Below are 23504 nucleotides of genomic sequence, written 5' to 3'. Positions count from 1 at the left end.
CCAAAAAAAACCCCCAAAAAAACAAAAACAGATTTAAAGAAGCAGTGAAATAATCAGAGTGCAGTTACTAGCTAATTTAACACAATTACAAAATTCATGCAAAAATGTCCAAGTCTTCCCTTATTCTTCAAGTGGAAAATTTTGCAGGATAGAAAGCAGCTGTTCAAAGGGAACGTCATCACTGTCAGTTTGTTTTGACAAAGGAATTACTGAAATCACTACAAGCACCTTCTGTTCCTTCATCAGAATTGTAAAAATATCTTGCCAGGCACTACTTTGTGAAACCTTGGTCAAGCTTTCTCATATTATGTTTACTTTTGAGGTCAAAGTTACCTCTATTTTACTTTCACCCTATAAAGAATTGGTTTTGGGAACTTAAGTGTGGTCTGCCCATCAATCTACTGTTAAAAAAACATCAGTAATGCACATCTCTTCTTGCCCATTTCCACCACTGCATGTCCCCTGCTCCAAGCTGACACAAAGACAGCAGTCTCATATTTCAGTGATAGACTGCATATGTTCCAGACTAAAGAATTTTATAGCTGGAATATAAGAGGTTTTCATTTGACATATTTTCCTCCTTTTAGCCTTTTATGGTTCAAGGAGCAAATCCTTCTGTCATGGTCTCATGTCCTCTGACTAGAGCAGAAACCCTGGAAGTAATTATAAGCTTTGTTCCTCATTCCCTGTGGCCTCCACTCTGCTCACATTCCTTGGCTGGCTGTTTCTCTCTAGAGCAGACCCAGTCACAAGAGAAATGTGAGGAAGGCTATCAAAGACTCAGGTAGGGCATGACCAGGATGTCCCTGAGCACTGCTCCCTTCACAAGGAAAAGATGGCTTGCTTTGCTCTTTTAAAGAGACAAGTCAACAAAGAACAGACAGGTCAAGAGGATTGTGTGCACAATGACCAGATCCTTTCTACTATTCTAGCAAATTAAGGAGATTTTCACACAATGAAATTGTCAATAGGCCTAATTACAATACAAAAAGAGACAGAATAGAGAGATTACTGCGATTTGCAGGCTGATGCTATCTGGATACCCAAATATCACAGTAATTTGGGTTATTGTAACAAAAGTAAGTGGGAGAGAGAAAGTAGGTTTAAAATACTATTAAAAAAGTGATTTAAAGATGGAAACTTAGGCAGAAAAACTGAAAAAGGGCACAAATTAGCATTTTATTATGGATATCCTTTTTCTAGGAACTCTACTCCCTTTTTCCATATCTTCTAGAATAAACTAGTCTAAATTTTTGATTCTCTTTTTAAAAATGATAGTTTCCAGATATTTTAAAAATCACCAACATTGGATTCTGTTATCAAAATTATTGGAACCATATAAAAAAGTCCAAACATAACTAACTTAGTTCTGTGCTTTCACCTGATCTAAGTTATCAATAATAGTCTGAAGAATTCTACAGTATGCTACCATTTACATTTCATGGGATTTAACCAAAAGAAATCTCGCATATCCTGCTGCTACTAACTATTGACAAGACATTAAATGAAAGAAAACAAGCCACAAAGCTTGCTCCTCAGAAGAAAATACCAGATTGTATTTTAAAAATTGAATAGGTGAATGTGGTCATTTGAAAGACTAATGATAGCATTATTTTTATTTACATCATACATTTTGACAGTTGTGCTTCAATAACTTGTTACAGAATAGAAAAATTAGACCTTGGCTCCATATTGTCTTTAATAACAGCAAGGTAGCCAACTCTTGTCTTGACTTTCTGATTTATGCTTCATCATAGGTATCAGTACAATAAAAATTCTTTGTAACCCAGAGTGAGTTATATTTAATCAGCTGAGCCCTGAAAAAAACAAGTAGAAGTTCACATTCCTTTTGTAAACTGCACTGTCACACCTGTTTATTGCAGATCTTTCTAAGGTGAACCTACTACCACATCCCTGAAACAGGACATTAAATATAAAGGTGTAACCTTTGGTTTTGTTCAAATTGGGCATTTGTGGCTTAAGTATATTTTGCATATATTTTTCACCTGTCAGAAAAACCAGAAGCAAATCCTCAAGTCAAGATACGTTATAAAGATCAAAATAGAAATTCTGAGAATAACAGGGATTTGTGTTTCTAAACTTGCTTATTATGTTTTTATTCATGCAGCTTGGAAGGCAGAGTGTCAGCTTTTTATATAGATGCTTTTCATTACTTCTCCCTGTTGGTGTTACAGCACATGCTGTGAATGACCTCCAGAGATTCCTGAAGCTATATGCAGAGAGAAAATTGAATCTGAAAGCTTTATTAGACAAGTTTGTCTTCAGCTTGTGTCTGATGTCAGCTGTATTGAAAAATAGAACTGCCTGTGAAACTGGGTCCTGACCTTGAAAAATCTCCAATCAAGTGGCAACAGATTCATTTTTGTCCCATATTATTTGCTGTATGTGTCACATATGTGAGAAGTAAAAAACTTCTTAATGGAAATCAAATGGAATGATTAGACACTTCTTTCCTGAATACAAAGGGAAAACAGATATATGGCAATTTACCCATAATAGGGCCATCTCAGGCTGGCATCTCTGAACCTTTTCATTACCCGAGTCTGTAAAGTGAAATGACTTAAAGCCAAATCTACTAAAATTATTTATATAAAACATTAATTCCTCCATCAAAAAGAAAAGGTAAAGACAGTAATCTGCTCCTTTACTAATCCACTTACACAAGCATGAGCAACCTTTGTTAGGAGGAGTCTACTGTTACTGGTGTCTAATGTTTTAAGAGCTCAAGGTATTCTCTGTGATACTTCCCTACTACATTTTTACATATTCAATTTCCCTCCTGCATTTTATTTTTGTAAAACTTTTCATAGCGTTAAACCAAATTATAACTAATACTAAAAGTAGACATTTACTTCAGAATCAACATGCACAAGTATCAGAAACTATATGGTTCTAGACACATGATCATTATTGGAAATAGTATTTCTCTCTACTACAGCTCATGAGAGTGATCTTCTTTACTGGTGCCCTATAACCAAAGTGAACCAAAATGTTTCACAGGAACTGTTTATCCCAACAGCTACATGCTGTGGATTTTTACCTGTTCAACTGGAGATTGGTTCTAGAAAATTGTCTATCATATTCCTCATGAAAGTTTTTAATAGCTGACAACAAACTTCCTTTAAATAGTGAAGACTATGTGCAACAGAAGTTTAATATCAACATTTAATATCAATACAAATGTCCATTAGTATGGAAAACATTGTAGATGCACACATCCATGGATTCTTCATTTTGAAGAAGATTCTTTGTCCCAATTATACTATGCCAGCTGCTATAAACAATATAGACACTCAAATATCTGATTTTACATTTGTTTTTAATTTGTCCTTTGAATACACATTTGTAATATTCTCAGGTGCACAAGGAGTTTTAAGACTAGCTTTTGGAAATTCTGAGAAACAGTGCTGCACTACAGCATATGTGTTCACTCAAACAGTGAGCATAATATATAAACAATTACTGCTTCAGAGCATATTAGCTCTGAAATATGACAAAAAAGAAAGTGTATCTATTGTGCATATTTTTGCCCAAAGCTAGTTGCTGTCATTTTGTTTCTTACATTTTTGTCATTGTCTCCTGATTATCTCTTAAACACAAATGGTTTGTGTGTTTTCAAAGAGGCAGAGGAACAGTACACAATACAGGTCTCAAGTCCATGGAAATGAATATATTTCAATGGTTATAGTTTCCTAAACAAAGAATCCTTCATTCCCACTGAAAACATTAAACCAAATATCATGTCAGAGATTTAACATGGCAGTTTTCATAATGCAGGATACTTCTATGTCCATCTGTACATTCCCCTATCTTAGAAATAACCAGTATGGAATAATAAAAAGCTCAACTATGCATTTTGAAAAAAAAAAGAAAATTCCAGATGCATACAATACATGCACTGGCACTACAGAAGCACTTTCAGCTTCTGAGGTAAATGGATTTTAAGTTTTAAACCTTAAGCTATTTTATCAAGGTATGTATTTTCACATACATGCTTTTGTTTAGTGCTAAGTTTCCTCAGAAACCTACAAACTCATGACAGATATTTTTAGCAGCACCAGTAGTTGTTTCTTGTGTTACATACTGCAAGCAGTGAGTGTGAATTCCAGCTGCATTAAGCCACAGAGGTGCCTACACAGAGCAACTGATATTTTTCAAGAACTGTTGTATATATGATCTTACAAGCCTGGAACATAACAACATGCCTAGTCCTGGTGGGGACTTGTTTCACAGAGAAATAAAAACCAAACTGTATTTCCCAAACAGAAGGAGACCTACTAAACTCCTGCAAGCAAAATACCAAAGGATAAGCAAATGAAATTCTGTTATCACTGCTTTCCCCAGATTCACTGGGGAATGTCACTGTATCACCAAATATCACTGTTTTAATTCAAACTTCAAGACTCAAGATATTATAGACTCTGGAGATGACTGACTGCTGTGAATATTTTTCCTGTACCCAGTTGAATATATGGGTACAGGGCGATGAGTTCTCCCCACCACCATTGCTGCTGGTGAACTCACTGCAGCTCAGAGTCTTCACATTACAGCTCGACTCTAATGGACTCAGCGTGATCCCTCACTCCTCTTCCATTCTTCCTCGCTATTCTAAATCCTGAAAAGCCTTCTTCCCCTGTACAGGGAAGACCAGTCTTTGGCTCTGTGTCTGCAGTGTCTGACTCCTACTCCTAAAGCAAGTTATACCAAAAGCACAGAAGAGCATTGATTGTAGGCATTTAAAGAAAGATATCTAAAGCTGATGGTGAGTGCTGATGGTGAGCTCTGGTGATGCCGAATTAACTTTCCTCTAATTATTTGCAGTAAGTGTACAACACCTACCAATGCATATAAAGCCTTTCTGTCAAATGCAATCCTGATAAAATTGGTTAAACACAACCAATCATTTTTTATCTTTATGTTTTTTCAGACTTCCTACAAATGATGCTCCAGAATAAGACTGATAAATTTTAAAGTTCAAAGGGACAAATTCTACCTAATTTCAGAAGAAATTTCACCATTGTAGTTGATTATAATTGTCACTCTTTTATTCATTTCACAGTTGCACGTTGTTCTGTTTCACTTGATTAGGCATTTCATACAAAAAAAAAAGACAAAAAAGGGACAAAAACTTCTGTAAGCAGTCAAGAGAAAAGAAGAAATTGCTTGTACACAAAAAAACTGTTCACTGAATAAATAAAACTGCAAGAGTATTAAGATAATGTATCACTCACAGTTTTGTTAGATGAATATGAAAATTGTAAAATTAGTTGACAAAGTATTTTCAGGTGGATTCATTTGTAGTTAAAATTTCACTAACTTCATGTACAGCATAACTGAAAATAAATACACATCAATTTAAAGAAATTGTATTTTCAAGGTAGCTATAAATAAAAGTGGCCAGAATTTTCCCCTAGCATCTTACTGGAATGAAGACAAAATATGGAAAATATCTTCCTCCAGGACTAGTCAGGAGTGCCTCTCACCCCACAATGCATTCAGAGGGGTTTACAAAGCAGTGTGTACCTTTACCTAGGTTAGTAAATAAATACAGTGATAGCACTTCAGTACAAAAGAAGAAAAAGAAGTCATAGGAATGCTAATGATGCTATTAAAAACTCTCCCTCCTAGAAAAGCACATTCTGCTTTCCTCTCTGTCTAAAATGTTTTCAAACTGCTGGCTAAGAAATGCATCAAGGTATTTGGATAGAGACATTCACAGCATTTCACGTTATCCTGTCAAGTACAGATAGCAAGTGTGATTTTCTTCCTGATTCATCTTATCTTGGAAGTCAATCTTTGCTAAGGTTTTAGGCATACCCTTCAGCTAAGTACATTTTTTGAGCTGGAGAAGTAATTCTTGTTCCTTATGCCTGAGGGCACACTGGACTGGTGGAATACGAAGAACTATTTTTTAATGCTTCTTCTGCAAAAGAAACTATAATATGCAGACCTAGAAACAATTATAACCAGGGAGCTTTACCTCTGTAACAGCCACCAGATGGAATTTATTAAGATTCTCTGTCTGAGTTCCTGTAACCAGACCAAATGATACCTGACAGGGCACTAGAGATGAGCCAGTTACATCTTCATTCCCTGGTCTCAAATACACATGTCAACATTATTCAATCCTGATGTCCCTAAAAGTCCCTGTAGAATCAGGAAGTGAATAATTGTCAACAGCAGATACTGACACTGCTTCACACAACCTTCCAAAACAATTTTTTGTATCCTTCTTTACAAATGACCTTTAATGAGATTGTTTAGCTGTTGGGAGACTTGGTTAAAGCTATCTCTCCCATAACCAGTTTAAGTCCCTATGGCTCAAAAGAGTCAGCAGCACAGACTAAATAAGGTCATAAAAATATCTATGATATATGTGGTTAAAATAACTGCAGAACATAGACCACAGAATTACTAGACCCATGACATTTAATTTCTTCCCTCCTCTCCTCCGATTCTTTTAAACGAATTACAAAAATACCTCAGTAGCAGATATTTTTTCCTGTCTTTGTAGAAAACTGCTCTTTTGTCCAGGAGAAGAAAAGGTTGAGGGGGATCATATCCATGTGTTTAGATCTCTGATTGAAGGAGGAAAGACAGATCCAGACTGTCTTCATTGAAGCCCAGAGACAGGATGAGAAGAATCATGCAAAACCTGAAATACTAGAAATTCTATTTGAATAGAAGAAGAAACGTTTTTTACTGTCAGAGCTGCTCAACACAGGAAAAAGTTGCCCAGAGAGGTTGTAGAGTCTCTATCCTTGGAGATATAAAAAACCTGGCTGGACATGACCCTGAGCAACCTGCACTAATCGACTGTGCTTTGAGCAAAAGGAAGAGATGTCTCCCTGGGTCCCTTTTGAACTTTACAGTTCTATGTCAATACACCTATAATGAGGTGATCACAGTAAACTGACTCAAATAAAGAAAAATTATGAATTAGTGTTATAAGCACAGGTTCAAATTTTAAGTGCTCGTTACAACAGAAGGGAAATCAATCTTCCTGCTTAATCCTTTTATAGAACACCAGTGCTTTCATTTTCTGCATGTACAATTCCATCTACTGAGTCTCAGAAACATTAGCAGTCAGAGACTACATCTTGTATTAAGGTGAGTAATTTTGCAATTCTTCAGCTAGAGATGAGGTAATATAAAAATATATTGCATTACTACTCTGTGTTCTCGCTCTTCCATTATTATAATTTCTTTTGTAACAGCAAAATCACAACTTGCCAACATTGTTTCCCTCTGGAACCTGACATAACCTGTTCACACAGAAAACTGACACAGCAAGTTTAGCACAGCAAAAAAATGATTACACATCTCCATTCCCCCATGCCACTACATGAATTCCTGTAGAATGCCTTGGAAAAGAATCATGCAAAGGAAGAATGCTGTTGTACTACTTGTTTAAAAATACAGTAGTGGTATTTGGATCTTTTTAGAAAGTTGAAATAATTGTCACTGGAACCACAGCATCTCTAAGGGAGTAAGCCCAAATATTGGTTACTTTTTAGTAAGATTCAACATGTCATGAGCAAGAAACTCCCTTCCCTGAACTCATATGTGCTATTTGGGCAGGAGCTGGACTGTCTTCTGGTACTGAAATTTCTGGATCCTCTCTCTATGGAGCAATTATGCACTTCTCTGAAAAAAAGTTTTCTTCTTTGTTGTCCTGGAGGACCACTATTAGAAGGTAGAGAATTCTCCAGTTTGAGCTTTTATTGCATGCTACCCCCTACAACATATTAAAAACAAGAGGAGCCAACAACCCACATGTAATCCAATTCCAAGTGATTACTGCAGCTGTATCACAACCTGAGTGACAGGCAATCTGACAGAGGTTAGGGGGACAGATTTCTTTCTGCTGCTACATATGATGAGCAGATTTCCACATGGTATAGGCAACATTGTTCATTCAAGCAACTGAAATGGTTCGATATCAAGTAAAGAATCTTAGAGACTTTAGAAACTGAGATTGAGCACAGTGCTTCCATTAAGCATTTATTTTTCACCCATGCTTAATCCCTACATTTTAAAGGAAAGCACTGGAAATAAAATCCATTTATCAAGGAAAAATAAAGAAGAGTTTTTAATCCTTGTAGGGAGCAAGAAGACACAAAGAGATATGAGAATAATCCAATTTAAATATTGTCAAAATAATTTAAATGAAACAGAGATCAGATGTCTTCTTGTGTATTCATGAATGCAAGAGACGAAGAAACATAAATCACTGACTTAGTGTTTAACTGCAGAATTCTTCCTACCATGTTGTCATATGACTTTCTCTGTTAATAGACAAGCTTTGTTTTGAAACAGTCTGACATTATTGCTCCATCAGTAGTAATCATTTCAGAATTTCATTCTGTGACCAATCTGCAGGTACTTGACCTATAACATTATTATCTTTTAATTTAAACAATTTGTCTCCCTTTGTAGTATTTCCTCCATTAGTATATGCAAAAAGTCAAAATCTCACCTCTTCATGGAATGAAAGAAAAATGACTTTGAAACAGTAATAATTTGAAAAGCATTCTGTAACCTTTTCATCAAACCATAATCTAATTTGTCTTCTGGGATACATTGCATAAGATAGAAAGGCAATGATAAAAGACCAACTCGAATGCGTAGTAGCACTTCTAAGGATGCAGAATTAATTTAGACAGTCTCCAGCCATTTTAACTTTGTGTGATTTGTAATTAATTTAAAAAATACATATACTGAAGTACTTACAGACACCTGTAGATAGATGGCCAAAGGCTGCTAATGCTGGCTTTTCCTTTAGTTGTTGAATTAAGTGTTGTATTGCCTTCCAGTCAGCATTCAAGTCTTCTAATTTTTTCTGGAATAGAAGATAACAAAATATTAAATTTATGATACATAAATTAATGTATTACAGAACCACAGAATGGCTTGGGTTGGAAAGGACCTTAAAGATTGTCTAGCTCCAACTCCCCTCCCACCATGGGAAAGGATGCCACCCAATAGATCTGTTTCCTCAGGACCCCATCCAACAGGGAATTGTAATGTAAACAAATGTAAATGCAATGTAAACAAATGTAAAATAAAATAAGTGTGGTGTGGTTTTTTTTTTTTTTGTTTTTTTTTTTTTTTTTTGGTTTTTTTTGGTTAATCTGGTGGATCACCTGAATTTAAAAAAACACAAAACAGAAAGATACAACAATGAATTTTCACAAATAGGGTAGAGGGACAAGTCAAATCCTTTCCAGGTGTGCTACAAAAGAGTTTCCTGGTGTCAGGGCCCTAAAAGTATCTTTACAAAGTTTGGCTGCTGAAGCTCAGAGCCAGCTTAGAACTAGCACAGGTGCCTGACCCTGACCACAGAGTGACTTCCTGGACCAACCTCAGCCCGTTCCCTTGGCCCTGCCCATCCACCCAGGCAGTATTTGAATGCCCTCACAAAGCCTGGTCCTGACCCTGACCCTTCCAGGGACAGCCCTCACAGCCTGAGACGCTTGGCTTTTGAGCACTGTGAACATGAGATGAGAATTTTTAAAATTAAAATAGAATAGTTATGTATTTCAAAAAGCTTTTCAATAAATCCTGTGCAACTACTAACATCAAATGCAGAATTCTGCCCATTAAACTAAAAGAAAAAAAAGTCTTTGGAGTCTTCAGGGTACCATAAACTTCAGTGTGTGAGCACACAGTCCTGTGCAGTAAACAAAACCGGCAGGAAGGTCTGTAGTGTGAATAACATCAGACCTCAGATAACCCTGAGAGGCATTTAGATTTGAAAATGTTTTTTCTTCCTCTATTTTTACTTGCTTTAAAGACTGTAAAGAAGGCTGAAGCACTGCTAATTCTATGCTGACATGCCTAACTCTTAGAATGAAGATAGCATTTCTCTTTAAGCTGTTCTGTGATTCTCTGCTACAAAACAGGGCACAGAGTACTGATGCAGCTCAGGAATGCTTTTAGCATTCTATGGCTTCAATCCACAATTAGATATATAGTTGAAATCAGAATCCAGCTGTGATAGAAACAGGATGCCTATTAAGAAAGGTACTTTAATTACCTAAAGTCTAAGCTGACAGAGGTCAGTAGGAGAGGGATGGAGAACAATCCTCATTAAATTGAAGTATGTTTGTACCCACACACACACAGACTCTGAGGCAGTGGGGAAGGTTTAGATATCAGGAAAAGATTTTTCACCCAGAGGGTGCTTGGGTACTAGACCAGGCTCCCCAGGTAAGTGGTCACAGCTCCAAGCCAGTCTGAGTTCAAGAAGTGTTTGGACAACACTCAGGCACAGGGGGTGATTCTGGGGCTATCCCATGCAGGGCCAGGAGGTGGGCTCTATTTCATCATTCTAATTTTGATCCTTGCCATGAGTAGCTACTTAATCATTCTTGCATATATGAGCCTGAGATTTCTTGCCAGCAACCAAATATAAAACATGCCCACCAGACACTTTAGAGTGGTTGTCCAGGGCAACAGCTACACCACTAATACGAGAGCAACCAGTTCTAAACTCTTCTATCAAAATTACAGTTTGATCTTGCATCTGGCATAAATTAACAGGCATGCATTAAAATGTTAACTTCTTTGAGCACAACAATTTTGCTGTAATTGCAACTCTAGAGCTCTGGTGACAAGCATGAACATCCAAATATGTTGCACTTAGCACACAATTTATAGATTTTCTTTAAATGTCAGCACTGGTGCAATTTAAGTGATGTTAACACCCTTATGTGGACTAATCTTACTGACAGCACTAAAATTAGATATGAATATTTAGAGAAAGAAATGTAGTCTTTTAAATGCAAGACTGAGAACAATGAAAATAAATTCCTCACTACTTCTCACCCACCAGAGTAAAAGACAAATTGAATGCTGTGGCAAGGGAACCACAGCTCTTCCACTGGCACAGAAATCCTTTCCTGAATAAACTGTTCTGATTAAGTGCTGTTAATCATGAGATTGGGGCTTACATCCTTTCTATTGCCACTGACACCAGTAACCTCTCTCTCCCTCACCTTCAAAAGCTTTACAGAAATGCATTTCAAAAGCATGAAATCCATTTTATAAAAGTGAATAGGTCTGATTATTAAAGTGCTAGTGCTTAAAGGATCACACATCTCATCCCATTCTTGACTCTTGAATCAGCATATACAAAGATTTCATTTGCCAACAAAAATGTTTTTACAGACTTGTGTTGCAAAATTCTATTTTAGTATGCTTAGTGAAGGTGTGAAAATATACTTATTTCAGTGACATAACTATGAGATAAGATTAAATACGTGTCAATATAAATCCATGGGATTTAATTTGCATTCAAAATACTATAATGAGAACATATTATAAAGGTTGCAAAGATAAGCAGCTAAGCATTAGGAAATGCCAGAATAATTTTAACTATGAACATTATTTCAGATAAAATGCACATAAAGTGCAAGGATATCTCTAATTTTCTGGCACATACCTCTTTTGAGCACAGGAAAGGCTGTGGTGAGAATAAGTCAATAGGACCTCTACTTCATTTATTGAAAAGAATGGGAAAATTTGTGGTGAATTAAAGAAATAATGGAGGGAAAAAAGCAAAGCTGCCCCAGACAACTAAATAATCTACAAATTTGTCAAGGAATGCTAGACAAGTAATTAATGCTTTTAAAGAGGTCATGTAATTTTATCTTTTTTTTTTTTTTTTCTGCGCCACACACTAAATAAGAACTCTGGCTCTGAGTATTGAATTGCTGCTAGGACTGTGAGTGATGTCCATATCCTGAACTGAATTAAACTGGGTTCAGTCTAAACCAAGGGTACCAGGGCAGCTGTAATTAAAGAATTTTCTAAAATTTTGAGTTCTTAGTTTTGAAAACTTGTTAATATCTTTCTCATACCATCTTAATCTCAGTAAACATTATTTTTGCTTCCACAAAATACCTTTTGTGTAGAAAATTATTTTTATGTTAATCAAAAACTTTGTGTTGAAACATATAAATAGCAGATTGTGTTGGAAGCAACTCAGGAAGAATGATGACTTAAGGAAATGTACCAATGGCATCAAGAAAGCAATTCAACAGTCCTGACAGCATATAACCACTGCTTTATGACTTATTGCACTAGACAGACACTGAACCAGAAATTAACTTCACAGGTTGCACAATTAAATGAACTACAGAATGTAAGGAAACAAGTAAAATGCAATCAAAGAGGGACTAAAACTTAAATATGCACTACTCCACAAGTTACTAATGTCCTCACAGATAATATCATAACATCATTTTCAAAACTACAACTCAAGGAACATTATAATCTTTAAAGAGTCATCTTTTTCCAGTAAATATGGTAAAAATTGGCAATTTTCCATCTCTGATGCAAACACTTAAGGTACATAGACAGAGTACACTTCTGTGTCAGAATTTTGATCTAAACAGAATAATTTCAACCTAATTTATACTTCAGTCATTCTTACGTAAAACAAGAACTAGCCCTCGTTCTTGACAATGTCAGCATTCATTATGCAATTCTTCACATGCAATTAAAAATCTAGAAAGCCAAAACCTCTAACTTTCTATTGTTTTGAGTACTCTACTTGTTAAAATGTGGAAAAAATCTCCAAAGACTGAAGCTGAAGTCACACAAAATGAGTAAATGCAGTTATTGGGGAATGATTCTTGTTCCATTGTCCATTCAGTGTGTAGAGATGACATTTCAGTTCCCAAGAAAAATAGGGGTTTATTAGCCAAGGAAAATACCCAACAGAGCTTTCTACCTACTCAAGTCACCTTGAGTTTACCTCTTCTAGCATTTTATCATGTGTAGGAGAACTGATCATTAAAAATGCACATGTACCAAACAGGATATTAACTCTTAAGCATTTCTGTTCAGAAAAGACAAGAAACCAAATAATTCTTAAACATGAATTAATTTCTAAAGTAAGCATCAGTTCATTCATGCATTCCTGTGAGTGGAGATCTGCTGGTGGGATTTAGAAGTCATTCAAAGGAAATTTTGTAAATGTAGGAAAATAATACTCCAACTATAGTGACTATAGTGACTAAAGAGAAACAGAAAACCAAGAAATTCACTGCCAAGATCACCTACAGACATCTTATATTTATGAAGAAACCCCTTTTCTACCAATTGTGGTTTTGGAGTGCTGTGCATTTTGAAAATCTCTAAATAGAAAGTTTACTATCTTGGCCCAGTCAGAAGCAATTGCAATAGACACTTAGTGCAATCAATAAGTCACTCTTACTGTTTCTGTGAACTCTTAATCATTATGTTTACAGGTACTTAATTAGCAGTTATAATACCAAGCTCTGGCTCTATGGTATTGCCCTCACTAGTTTGGTCTCCTTCTTGAAAAGCAGCTGAACCAGACATGGGAGGATGCTTACTTATGACCTCAAGATTCCACAGGATAGAAAATTACACTTTAGTCTCAATGAAGGTCCTCACAGTCTTTAGGAAAAGCGTATAAAATATCACCTTATAACTGATTTGTAAGCTGAAGAAAAGGGTTCTACAGTACATTTTTCTAAAAGAGAAGTGCTGGGAGGCATAGTCTTCCAAACAGTGTGCCCTCAGCTCCGAAACCGAATCAAGTAATTCTAGATGAAATTTGGCAGAGAAATTGAGTGAGAAAGTTCTATGTCGCCATTTGTTCTTTCCTTCAAAATGAAACAAAAAATGAAAGCAAAGTACTCTGTATATAAATTAACTCTCACCTTTTCTAGAAAATTTGCTATGTTTTTTAATTTGACAAAATTTCTGATAGTGAAATTTAAAGTAAAGGAGTTTAAAAACAAGTTACATTTTGCCATTAATTACACAACAAAAGTTACATTTACTTTCAGTGTGAATTACCTTTGTATGAGTAAAAGAACCTTAATGTCATAAACAATATTCCCATCACAATATGCATAAGTTTTTTAGCTGGAAGCATTACATTTTTGCTGGCTATGCCATCACACAATAGAACAAATGCCATTTGCCAGTTTCTTTTATTGATTTTAAGCAGAGCACATCAAGGACAAGTGTACAACAGGGGAAGCATAACCTATTACACAGCAATGGATATTGCTAAAGGTTGCTTCATTACCTTTACTGGATGAGTGGCTGGTTTTTCCTTGTATAAATGACACCCTTTAGACAAAACCTCTTCCACATTCGGCTGTTTAGCCTGCACTGCTGCTTCAGTTTCCTGAAAAATAAAAAAATAGCCAGTCAACGGTAAGTAACCATAGCATAAGCAGTAAGACTGAATAGTTCTAAAACTCCATGGGAAGCTGTAAAACACCAGTAGACTAGTTTCTGTTTAGAACTAGTGTGGGGGTAAACACAAGTACAGTGGCAGCTAGGGACAAAGAGGATCATCACAAAAATCAAAAACAAAAAAGGACGGAAAAGGGCAATGTTACCAAAATAAACAGTGGTCGGTCACTTCATCTTGAAGGTCTCAAAATGAAAAAAAGCTAGCACAAATTCATAGTAAGAAAGACAGGCATGAGAAATCTCATTTAAGAGGCTCTGTTATTTTGTCTGTTTTACACTACCAGCTGATGAAAAGTGCACTGGTTAACATTTCTTCATTCAGTACATGGCATTAAAATTGTCTAATGAGATGTGGCAATAATACTGAGTTTAGAAAGATAAAAAATTTTAAAAGACGACTGCAATTGTGAGTACTAAACTACCATTTAGGTAGTAAAAATACTTACAGAAATAAATTAAAAAGAAAGAAAAGCACAGTAGTAGTGACAGTCCCTTAAGGTTCAGGGAGGGACCTACCATTAAGAACGGAATGAATTAACAACAGCATATTCTTTAGCAATTTCTTTTTTAACCTGGAAAGGTGTAATCCATGTACTAACATAAGGAAATCCCAAATAATGTCTCCCAACATATAGCAACTTCATTGTGCCAAGTACTGACCAAATAGATAATGGGCAAAACTCTACATTTAAGACAAAAAACCAAACCAACCAATCAAAACAAACAAAAATCCAAACCTACTGAAAATTGTAAAATAAAAGATAAACTACGTCTGTCTGTAGTTCCAAGATTCATGGTTTATTTAATTTTATTATAGTAATATAAGTGAAATAATACCTGAGTTATCAAAATGAATTGGTTGGGGTCTTTTTGTTTTCCTCTCTTCACTCAACTACAATATAGGTTGATTACCTTATCCTAAGCAGTATTGCTGACTACACACTGACTCTCCAAGTTAACTTTCTGTCCACATTCTGTTATCATAAATGTGACAGCAGACATGATTTTGTGCCAGGTATGTCACTATCTGAGCTAACACATTGTTTTATTGGTGGAAATCTGCTGTTCTTTTTACTGCAATAAACTTGCTGAAATCTATGCAATTTTAAGTCCCAAAAAGGGGCCATTTTGCTCCTATGTTTAAACTCAACATATAAAGTATGTCTACACTGGTCCCTGAAATTTTACTTGTGAAACTTTATAGACAACCACTAAAAATAAATGCTTAGTAAATTCAATGTCTTCTTTATTTTCCTTTTCAAATAGTATTGAACAACATATGACAACACAACGCAACAAATAAGTTGCATCAAACCTTGCAATGATACTTGAATGCAATGATTTCTTGCAATATTTGAAACGTTTCAATTCCCTTTTTCAATTTTTTTTTTATTATTCATTTCAATATCAATGAAATACAGTGGTAAGGATTCATAGAGAATGAGCACAGAAAAGCAATGCACTGCAAAATTGGGATATTGAGGCGGGTGAGAGTTTATTAACCTTTTGATAAAACCCTCGTTAAAGTCTTATTTTCTTTCTGTTTCAATACTATGTCAACTTTTTACTTCCCTACTCAGCATATAAAGAAAAAAAATAATCAAGGAGTGTTAATGAAGAGGTAATTTTCTCCCTATCTTAATGAAAGCTAGGCATTTTAATAATTGTTATTTAGTTTTTGTTTCATTGCTTGTTTTGGGATTTTTTTTTTTGTTTTTTTCCTCAAACTGAGCTATTTGCAGTACTTGGCCAATATTTCCTCTGGTGTTATTCTGAATGTCTCAATTACTCATCTTCTTTTATGACAGCATCAGTTACCATAACAAATTCTGTCACAAGAAAATCACATTACAACGCCCTATGGAGTCCAAGAATACCATGAACACTGTGGATGTGCCTATGGTGAGTGTTTAACCTGTGGAATGAATGTGCCTTTGAAGAGGATTTCTAAATCCTCCACCCTCACTGGACTTTGTCTTTTTACCATGGACTGGTCTAGGAGCATGGACACCATTTTCTTTCAGGCTGCAACCAGTGTGGAAGGGGTAATGTATTGAGTTGTTAAATCACTGATTCCCTCTGCTTTACAATTTTCTGGACTTACATGAACTAAACTTATGTAGTCTAATCTTTCAAATTCAGCGGCCTTAACCTAAACCAAAATGCATCATGCAAGTCTATCCAATACAGCATGATGCTTCCTCTGAGATATATGTGGCAATAAGAATAGAAGTAACAGTACAGGGGAAAAAGAAGTTCTCAATATCTTGGCATTCATTTGGACACTGCTGAAATTAACAGGTATCTTATCTGTCAGAGCAGCAAATACTTTGACTGTCACCCACTAATCCCAACATCAATTAAAAACAAAACAAAATTACTTTCAATAAGTGCACGTCTGACATGAAATTGCTGTAGTAACTCTTTGCCCAGTTCTTTGCTTGATGGGATAGCCCCTTGATGAATCCTCCCCAGTGAACACGTTTCCAGCAATTTCAAACCCATTTGCTAAATGACACCCTATTAAAAGGGTTGACAGGCAAGAGAGTAGTTACAGGATTCTGCTCCATCATTTAATCCCCTAAGAGAAGAAAATGGTAATGACCACAATATAGCCTTGAATGGTTTGCACACAAAAAAGACCACAGTTATTATCCAGGCTGTGCAGGATCCAGAAGAAGAGCATGTTCCCAGAGCAGAGCCTGACCTCTAATCTTCATCGCACAGGACAGGCTACTGCTAAAGCTAGGAGGAATTGTAGATGCTCATTTCCATAGTTTTTAGAGCACACCAAAGTCATATTTGTTTTAAAGTCCTGATCATGTCCTCACACTCACTTTGCTGTGGGAGGATGCAGAGTTGTCTTTGGGAGACAGAGCTGACTGCTGGAACTGCACAATTTATGAACTGCCTGGGAAAGCAATCATAGTGCTGCTTCTGGGCTGGGTGATGAATATGCTAATTCAACTTTTCACACATATGGCAAATTAAAATACATCATCACTGGAAACTGCTGTTTCTCAAACATATATAAACAAGAATCAGGCTACCTTTTATCCATGATGCACTATCTGTGAATTTTCAGTGGTGTTAAAGTAGTGCATCCAAACTGATGAAAGCCTGCTGCTGAATAAGCCACAGTGGCTTCTGCATTTACAGCAACATGCCAATTCAACCTGCTTAACAAAGTTCCAGGCTGAAAAAGTGGCAAGGACTTTTGCCACTTTCACCTGGACTATGAAAGTCTATTGATATAGCTCAGAACTCAGAAAATTCATATTCCCTATCTGAAACCAATATATTGACTAAACCTCTGGTGTATATGCCAATGAAAGATAACATTTCATGGCTTGGCATATGCTATTTCAAGGGATTGAAACTATCCTAGCAGACACAGACAGGCTGTTTGACATATGCTGCACATAGGTTAGGAGTCAGCTATGGTATTGGTCTATATTGAGAATCACAAGCACTGATTCACCTTCCCTGGTAACACTGGTAACTTTTGGGATCAATTTCCCCATGAGATAACATCCTTCGGACATATTCTGCTGAGACAGTAGGAGCAGTTCAGGGTAATTAAACCTGTGTCTTCACAGTGAAATACAATGCAAAATGGAATCTTAATTACAGCCTTCAAATAAAAAAAATACAACTTTGAAATTGGTATAGTGAGTTGTTTCAAAATCTCTTGTTGTTTCAAGTTGTTTCATGACCTCTTTTTAACAAGACAGTATGTTAAATGAAAATTAAAGAAGAGAATTTATTCACAGGAAAAGAGAAGCACTAAGCAATTTCCCTTTACTTATCAAGACAAGGCAGTGATGTGTAACAAGCCACTATAATAAATTTAAAAGATGAAACTATTTGGCTGCTTTTAATTTCAAACAAACTTTTATGAAATAACTAGATATAAATCTCCATATATATTTAACTTGATAATGGAAAACTACATTTAAATATGTTTTTCAAGTAATTTAGATGTAGAATAGCGTAACTTGTAATGAGAATTCTCAGAGGTGGATCTTATTCATGCACACAGAATCATTAAGTTTAGAAAAGACCTCCATGATCAAGTCCAACCTTTTGATGCCAAAAGATTTTTAGCTTTTTCATTTGTAGCTAGAGAGATAGCTATAACTTTGTAGAATTTTAATATATAGTTTTAGAGTTTCTAGAACTTTCACACCATTTTTCATATTTTAGAACAATAGCTAACTCTCTCTAATACATTATGTTACACTCTTGAAATTCTGTCTAGTCTTACTGTCAAGAAAAGGATTTCTAACAAGGACATCTTGTTTTACACCAACATTTGCGAGACAAAACAAGAACTCCCTAGAGATACTCCAAGATGCCCAAGGGTAGGTCACCAGGGCAACTGTTGTCCTATTGGGTGTACCTGACAGACTAATTAATTAACCTTAGAAAAATTGTAGAAATCCTATATTTCTTGCCTGCATAGCTGTATTTGTGCACCTGAAGGCTTTAATTAAAGAACTGCTCTTTATATTAGCACTTTAACAATGTTTGTAAAAGCTTTTCTTCTGATTACAGGCAACACTTTGACCAAACACCACCACTTCAGCTAAACCATGCAGGTAGTGCTTGGAACTTGAACATCTTGAACCCTTTCAGGAATGGTGACTCCAGCACTTCCCCAGGCAGTGTATTGACCCCTGACCATCCTGCTGGTGCAAAAATTCTTCCTGATGTCCAACCTGAACCTCCCCTGGCTCAGCCTGAGACCATTTTCTCTTGTCCTGTTGCTGGTTGCCTGGGAGAAGACACAGACCCTCACATGGATACAATCTCCTTTCAGGTAGTTTGAGAGATCAAACTGAGCCTCTGCAAACATTTCCCCCTTTTAGAAAAGTGAATTCCATCTTTCTCCAATAGGGCTGGTGCTGTAAAAACCACCCCATGATCAAAAAGGCCAACGACAACAACCTTAAACCATGTATTGATCAGGTGTGTTCTCCTGTACCTTTCAGCATTCTTCCCTGCTACCAAAAGGATTGAGGAAAACCACCTCAGTTCTTGTCCCTTCAACCAGCCATCCAGTGCCCTGAAGTCCTTTTTGGTTGCTCTAGAACTTCTTCTCACTGCTGACCTGGACAACCAGAAGTGGGTAATAATCAAAGTCCAGGGAGTCTCTTAATCATCTCTTATCTGGACCCCAGGGAGGCAAAAGACTTCTCTGTGGGATGGATCCAGTTTGCATACAGGGTACTCAATTCCCCTTGGAAGGAGTCACCTACAACATTATCCTCCCTTATTAACACCTATAAATTAAATGTGAAATTCCAGCAAACATTCATACCTATCTTATAAGTTACTATTCCCACACATTAAGAACAAAGCTATAAATAAGTGGTGAGGTTCTGAGTGCCTCATTTTTTCCTCATATGTAAAAAAAAAAAAAAAAAGGGCATTAGATAGAAAACATTAAGATAGTCCCATTTTCAACAATTCTGATTCTAAAAAAGTGACCTCATTTTTTTCCTTTGACTCAGCTCTGCATATTCCCATTCATGGAGTAGGGTAACAAGCTAAACCCCCACAAAGTATGGTCAGAGGAGACTTAATTAAAATACATCAAACATCAAAGTTCAGCTACCTCACAGTAAGCATCAGATCTTGATGGCAGATCAGAAAATACAGTCAACAACATTCTTGGGAGTCACCTTAGATATTTATTTATACAATATTATTAGAATATATCCAAGATATGCTCTAAATATTTCTGTGGCCATCTTGAATTGGAACACAATCCACTGGGGGAAACGAGCAGTTGCCAGCATTTAAACTTCCTGAATAATGACTTTAATCAATTGAGATAACATTCAAGGAAAGGCAAACTCTTACCACTGTTCTTTTTATGTAACAGATTAAAAGTTTAGATAACTAAAATATTCAGAAAGTTATCTCTATATAGAAATAAAATGCTCCGTGAAAATCTGAATTATAGAATTTAAATACACCTTCCTGTCTTATGGATTTATGAAAAAGATTATAAAATAACCCCCTGAAGTAATTCAATTTAAAGACCACTCCATTAGTGGCCTAGGTCAAAGCAGTGGAAAATTAGTTTATCACTAAAAATTATTCTGTAACTAGTGGACAAAGTTTTATGTACCTGCCTCTAAAAACGCCATTTTAAAGATTAAATAAAATAAAAATTATTTTCCCTATTACATTAACTGTCTGATCTTCTAAGTGTGTGAGAATAATATTTGATCCCAAGCCCGTGTTAGAAGCTATCTTAACATGGAAAAGAATATTGTGAGACACATTCAGCTTTTTAGAGCAAAGTATACAAACAAAAGACACCTGGTTTTAATGAGAGTCTGCAAAATTGATACAACTACAATTCTTGACCTATGTGGAAAATTTTTGAAATACTATGGAGAGGGAACAATCCTTACACAGAGAAGACCACTACATGAAGGACCTCTTCCTTCTAAAAGTGCAATTTTAGAGTTCATAACCACTATGCAAACCCACAGGCGCAGCCTTTGTGCAGATTGTAAAATATGCTGACATAATATCTTTTAAGACTTGGTGTGTTTTTCATTATTCTGTTCCCTCCAATATGCCTTATTCCTAGTACTAGAAAAGGGAAGGAAAGTGAAGAACAAGGAAATCCTCCACAAAGAAATGGAACTAAGAAGGTCCCAAAATTTAAGTCATGCAAAGTGCCTGAAATTGGAAACCCTACTATTCTGCAGAGTGAAATGTTTTATCCAAAGCATGTTTTCCTGCTGGCTATCAGAAATTTGTGAGCTTCTTCTATACTTCTGGAGGAGATGAAATACAGTAATTTTTTCCCACACAGAGAAATCACTATCTATCCATTGCAGCTGTCTATCCTGAAAAGGAAATTTCCTGGAGGTACTGAAGATAGATGAAATTATTAGCTGTAGAGACATGACCTGCAGATACAGGATATGAAAAGAATTTGGCTATGGTGGTCATATACCGATAAAGCACAGTTAATCATCCAGTTGGACTGCAAAAAGGTGCAGTCAGAATTCTTTGAGATTGGATGTGATTCAGAATATTTTATTTTGAGACTGGACAGGATGAAAGAGCTTCTCTTGTTTCACCAAGACTGCAGATCCTCTCTTATTTACAGTGCATAATAAAAAAGAGATAATAACAAACCCAAGAGAACTGACAGAGAAAACGGAAATTTGGCAGAAAAAAAAAAGAGAAATTCATGCAAGAAAATAAGGGAAGCCCCAATAATTTTACTAACTCTCTCTTAGTATTCTGTGTTCTTAGGTGCTAAATAATAAGAGCTTTGGAGGAAGAAAAGTTATTTAGATCAACACAGTAGCAGATATGGGGTACACCACAAGAACCTTGAGTGGCAAGTGAAATTTGGTGATAATTACAAAAATATTGAGCCATGAAATTTCTTCTTGTAAACAGGAAAGAGAAATCAGAATTTATTCTCACTTATTGCATAAATAATGAAGTTTTATTCAATAAACTGATTTAAAAATAAAAACTTGTGAGGGAAGAATTGACATATTTATTTTACTATCAAAATCTTAGTTGCTTATTATTCTCTTTCTTAGTAATGGCTTAGTTGCAAATTTTCATTCTGTTTTCTAGTTTAGTAAAAAAATAATTTTCAGAGGAGTTTCGGGCTACAAAAAGGAATAAGGAAAGAAATCAAAATTAAAATCTGTTACTAGTCTAGCATTGGTTTGTTGATTGTAACATGTTTTTAGACACGCCCATCTTCTGGTATTAGTCTTCAATAAATAATTTTAAAAGAATGCATGAAGATGTACTTCTACCATTTAGCTTCCAACAGTTTCACTGCAAGGAACAGCAAAGACTGCTCCAGTACATTACTTCAACAGCAGAAGCAGAGGTAGATTTGAGTGAATAGAATTTATGTTCATATAGTATGGAAAGAATGCTGTTAGCTCATTTTCAACTGCCTTGTTTTCAAATTAAAATGGAGAAGTTATATCCACAGTCTGAGTGGTGGCACGTTTTGTTTTAATTTCCATAAATAAGTATGTTCTCAGAAGCTGATATTTTTAGAATCACAGCCATTGTTTTCATCTGGGAAAAATAAAATTCTTATCACAAAGAATGAAAAGAACTAGTAAGCAAATGTTATTTAGCTGGGCCCAGGCTTACATGGATGTATTGGGCATAGCTGGATGAACCTAACTTTCCTCACAGCAGCCTGGATAGCACTATGTTTTGCATTTTCCATGAGAGCTGTGTTGATAACACAGGCATCTTTTAGCTGTTCCTGAGTAGCACTGACACAAACTCAAGGCCTTCTCTGTTTCTCATGCTGCTCCATCAGGTTAGAGGTGCACAACAAACTGGGAGGGGACACAGTGGCAACAGCTGACCCCAATTGACCAAAGGGACACCCCAGACCATACAACCTAATGCTTAGCAATAAAGACTGTGGAGAAGGATGAACGAGCAACATCTGGAGTAAAAGAACTTGTCTTTCCAAGCAACTATTTCTCATTAATTCCAGCTTTCCTGGAAACGGTTGAAGACCTTCCTGACCTTGTGAACTGTTGAATGAATTCCTTTCTTGCTTTGCTTGCATGGGCAGGTTTGTTTTACCTGTTAAACTATCTTTATCTCAACCCACCAGTCCTCGCATGGTTCCTTTACCTATCCCACTGGGAAGGTAAGGATGGGAAGGGGGCAGGTGGTGAGCAAGCAGCTGTGTGGGGCTGAGCTGCCTGCCATTATTAACCCATGGCAACTGTTTAGAAAGTATTCCCACCTGCCCTGTCAAGCATCTTGAAATGCAAAATTTTTCCAGTGAAAAGCACTGACTCTCTTTGCAAGAGCATCTCACAAGAGTTAAGCTTCACAGAACTATACCCAGTCTCAAAGCTGCCTTTACTTGGAAGTTTGCACAAAATCTGCAACAGGATTGAGTTCCACATTATCACTAACTTTAGTGTGAGAAAGAACTAAGATCACTTTAGCCATAAATTTTTATTTTAACTCAAATCAGCAAGTGAAAAATAAACCAATTTTTGCTCAAATATCAGCCAAATCAAACATTCAAATATTTATCAGGTAGGAAAACTTTGTATTGTTTCCAATGTACAAAAACCTATGAAGACATACATTGCCTGTTTCTGATATTTATTACGTAGCAATCAATTCAAAGCAAATGAAGACAAAGCTAATAGGACCTTGTGGAGCTGTAAGTGTTCATTTGAATGAGCTCCTCT

General features: G+C 36.0%; 1 protein-coding gene across 16 annotated transcripts in view; it reads right to left on the bottom strand.

Moving 5' to 3' along the window:
- Positions 1-23504, bottom strand: part of DMD (dystrophin) — a 1145450-nt gene that overhangs the window by 327230 nt on the left and 794716 nt on the right. For all 16 annotated transcript variants that reach the window (XM_064407380.1, XM_064407383.1, XM_064407377.1 and 13 more), the window contains 2 exons: positions 14093-14194; positions 8755-8863 (listed from right to left, as the gene is read on the bottom strand). In XM_064407380.1, coding sequence (XP_064263450.1) covers positions 8755-8863; positions 14093-14194 — 211 coding nt within the window. The remainder of the gene's footprint in view (positions 1-8754; positions 8864-14092; positions 14195-23504) is intronic.

Source organism: Passer domesticus, chromosome 2 (genome assembly GCF_036417665.1).
Source record: "Passer domesticus isolate bPasDom1 chromosome 2, bPasDom1.hap1, whole genome shotgun sequence".
NCBI lineage: Eukaryota > Metazoa > Chordata > Aves > Passeriformes > Passeridae > Passer > Passer domesticus.
This window is presented reverse-complemented; position numbering and strand designations above follow the sequence as displayed.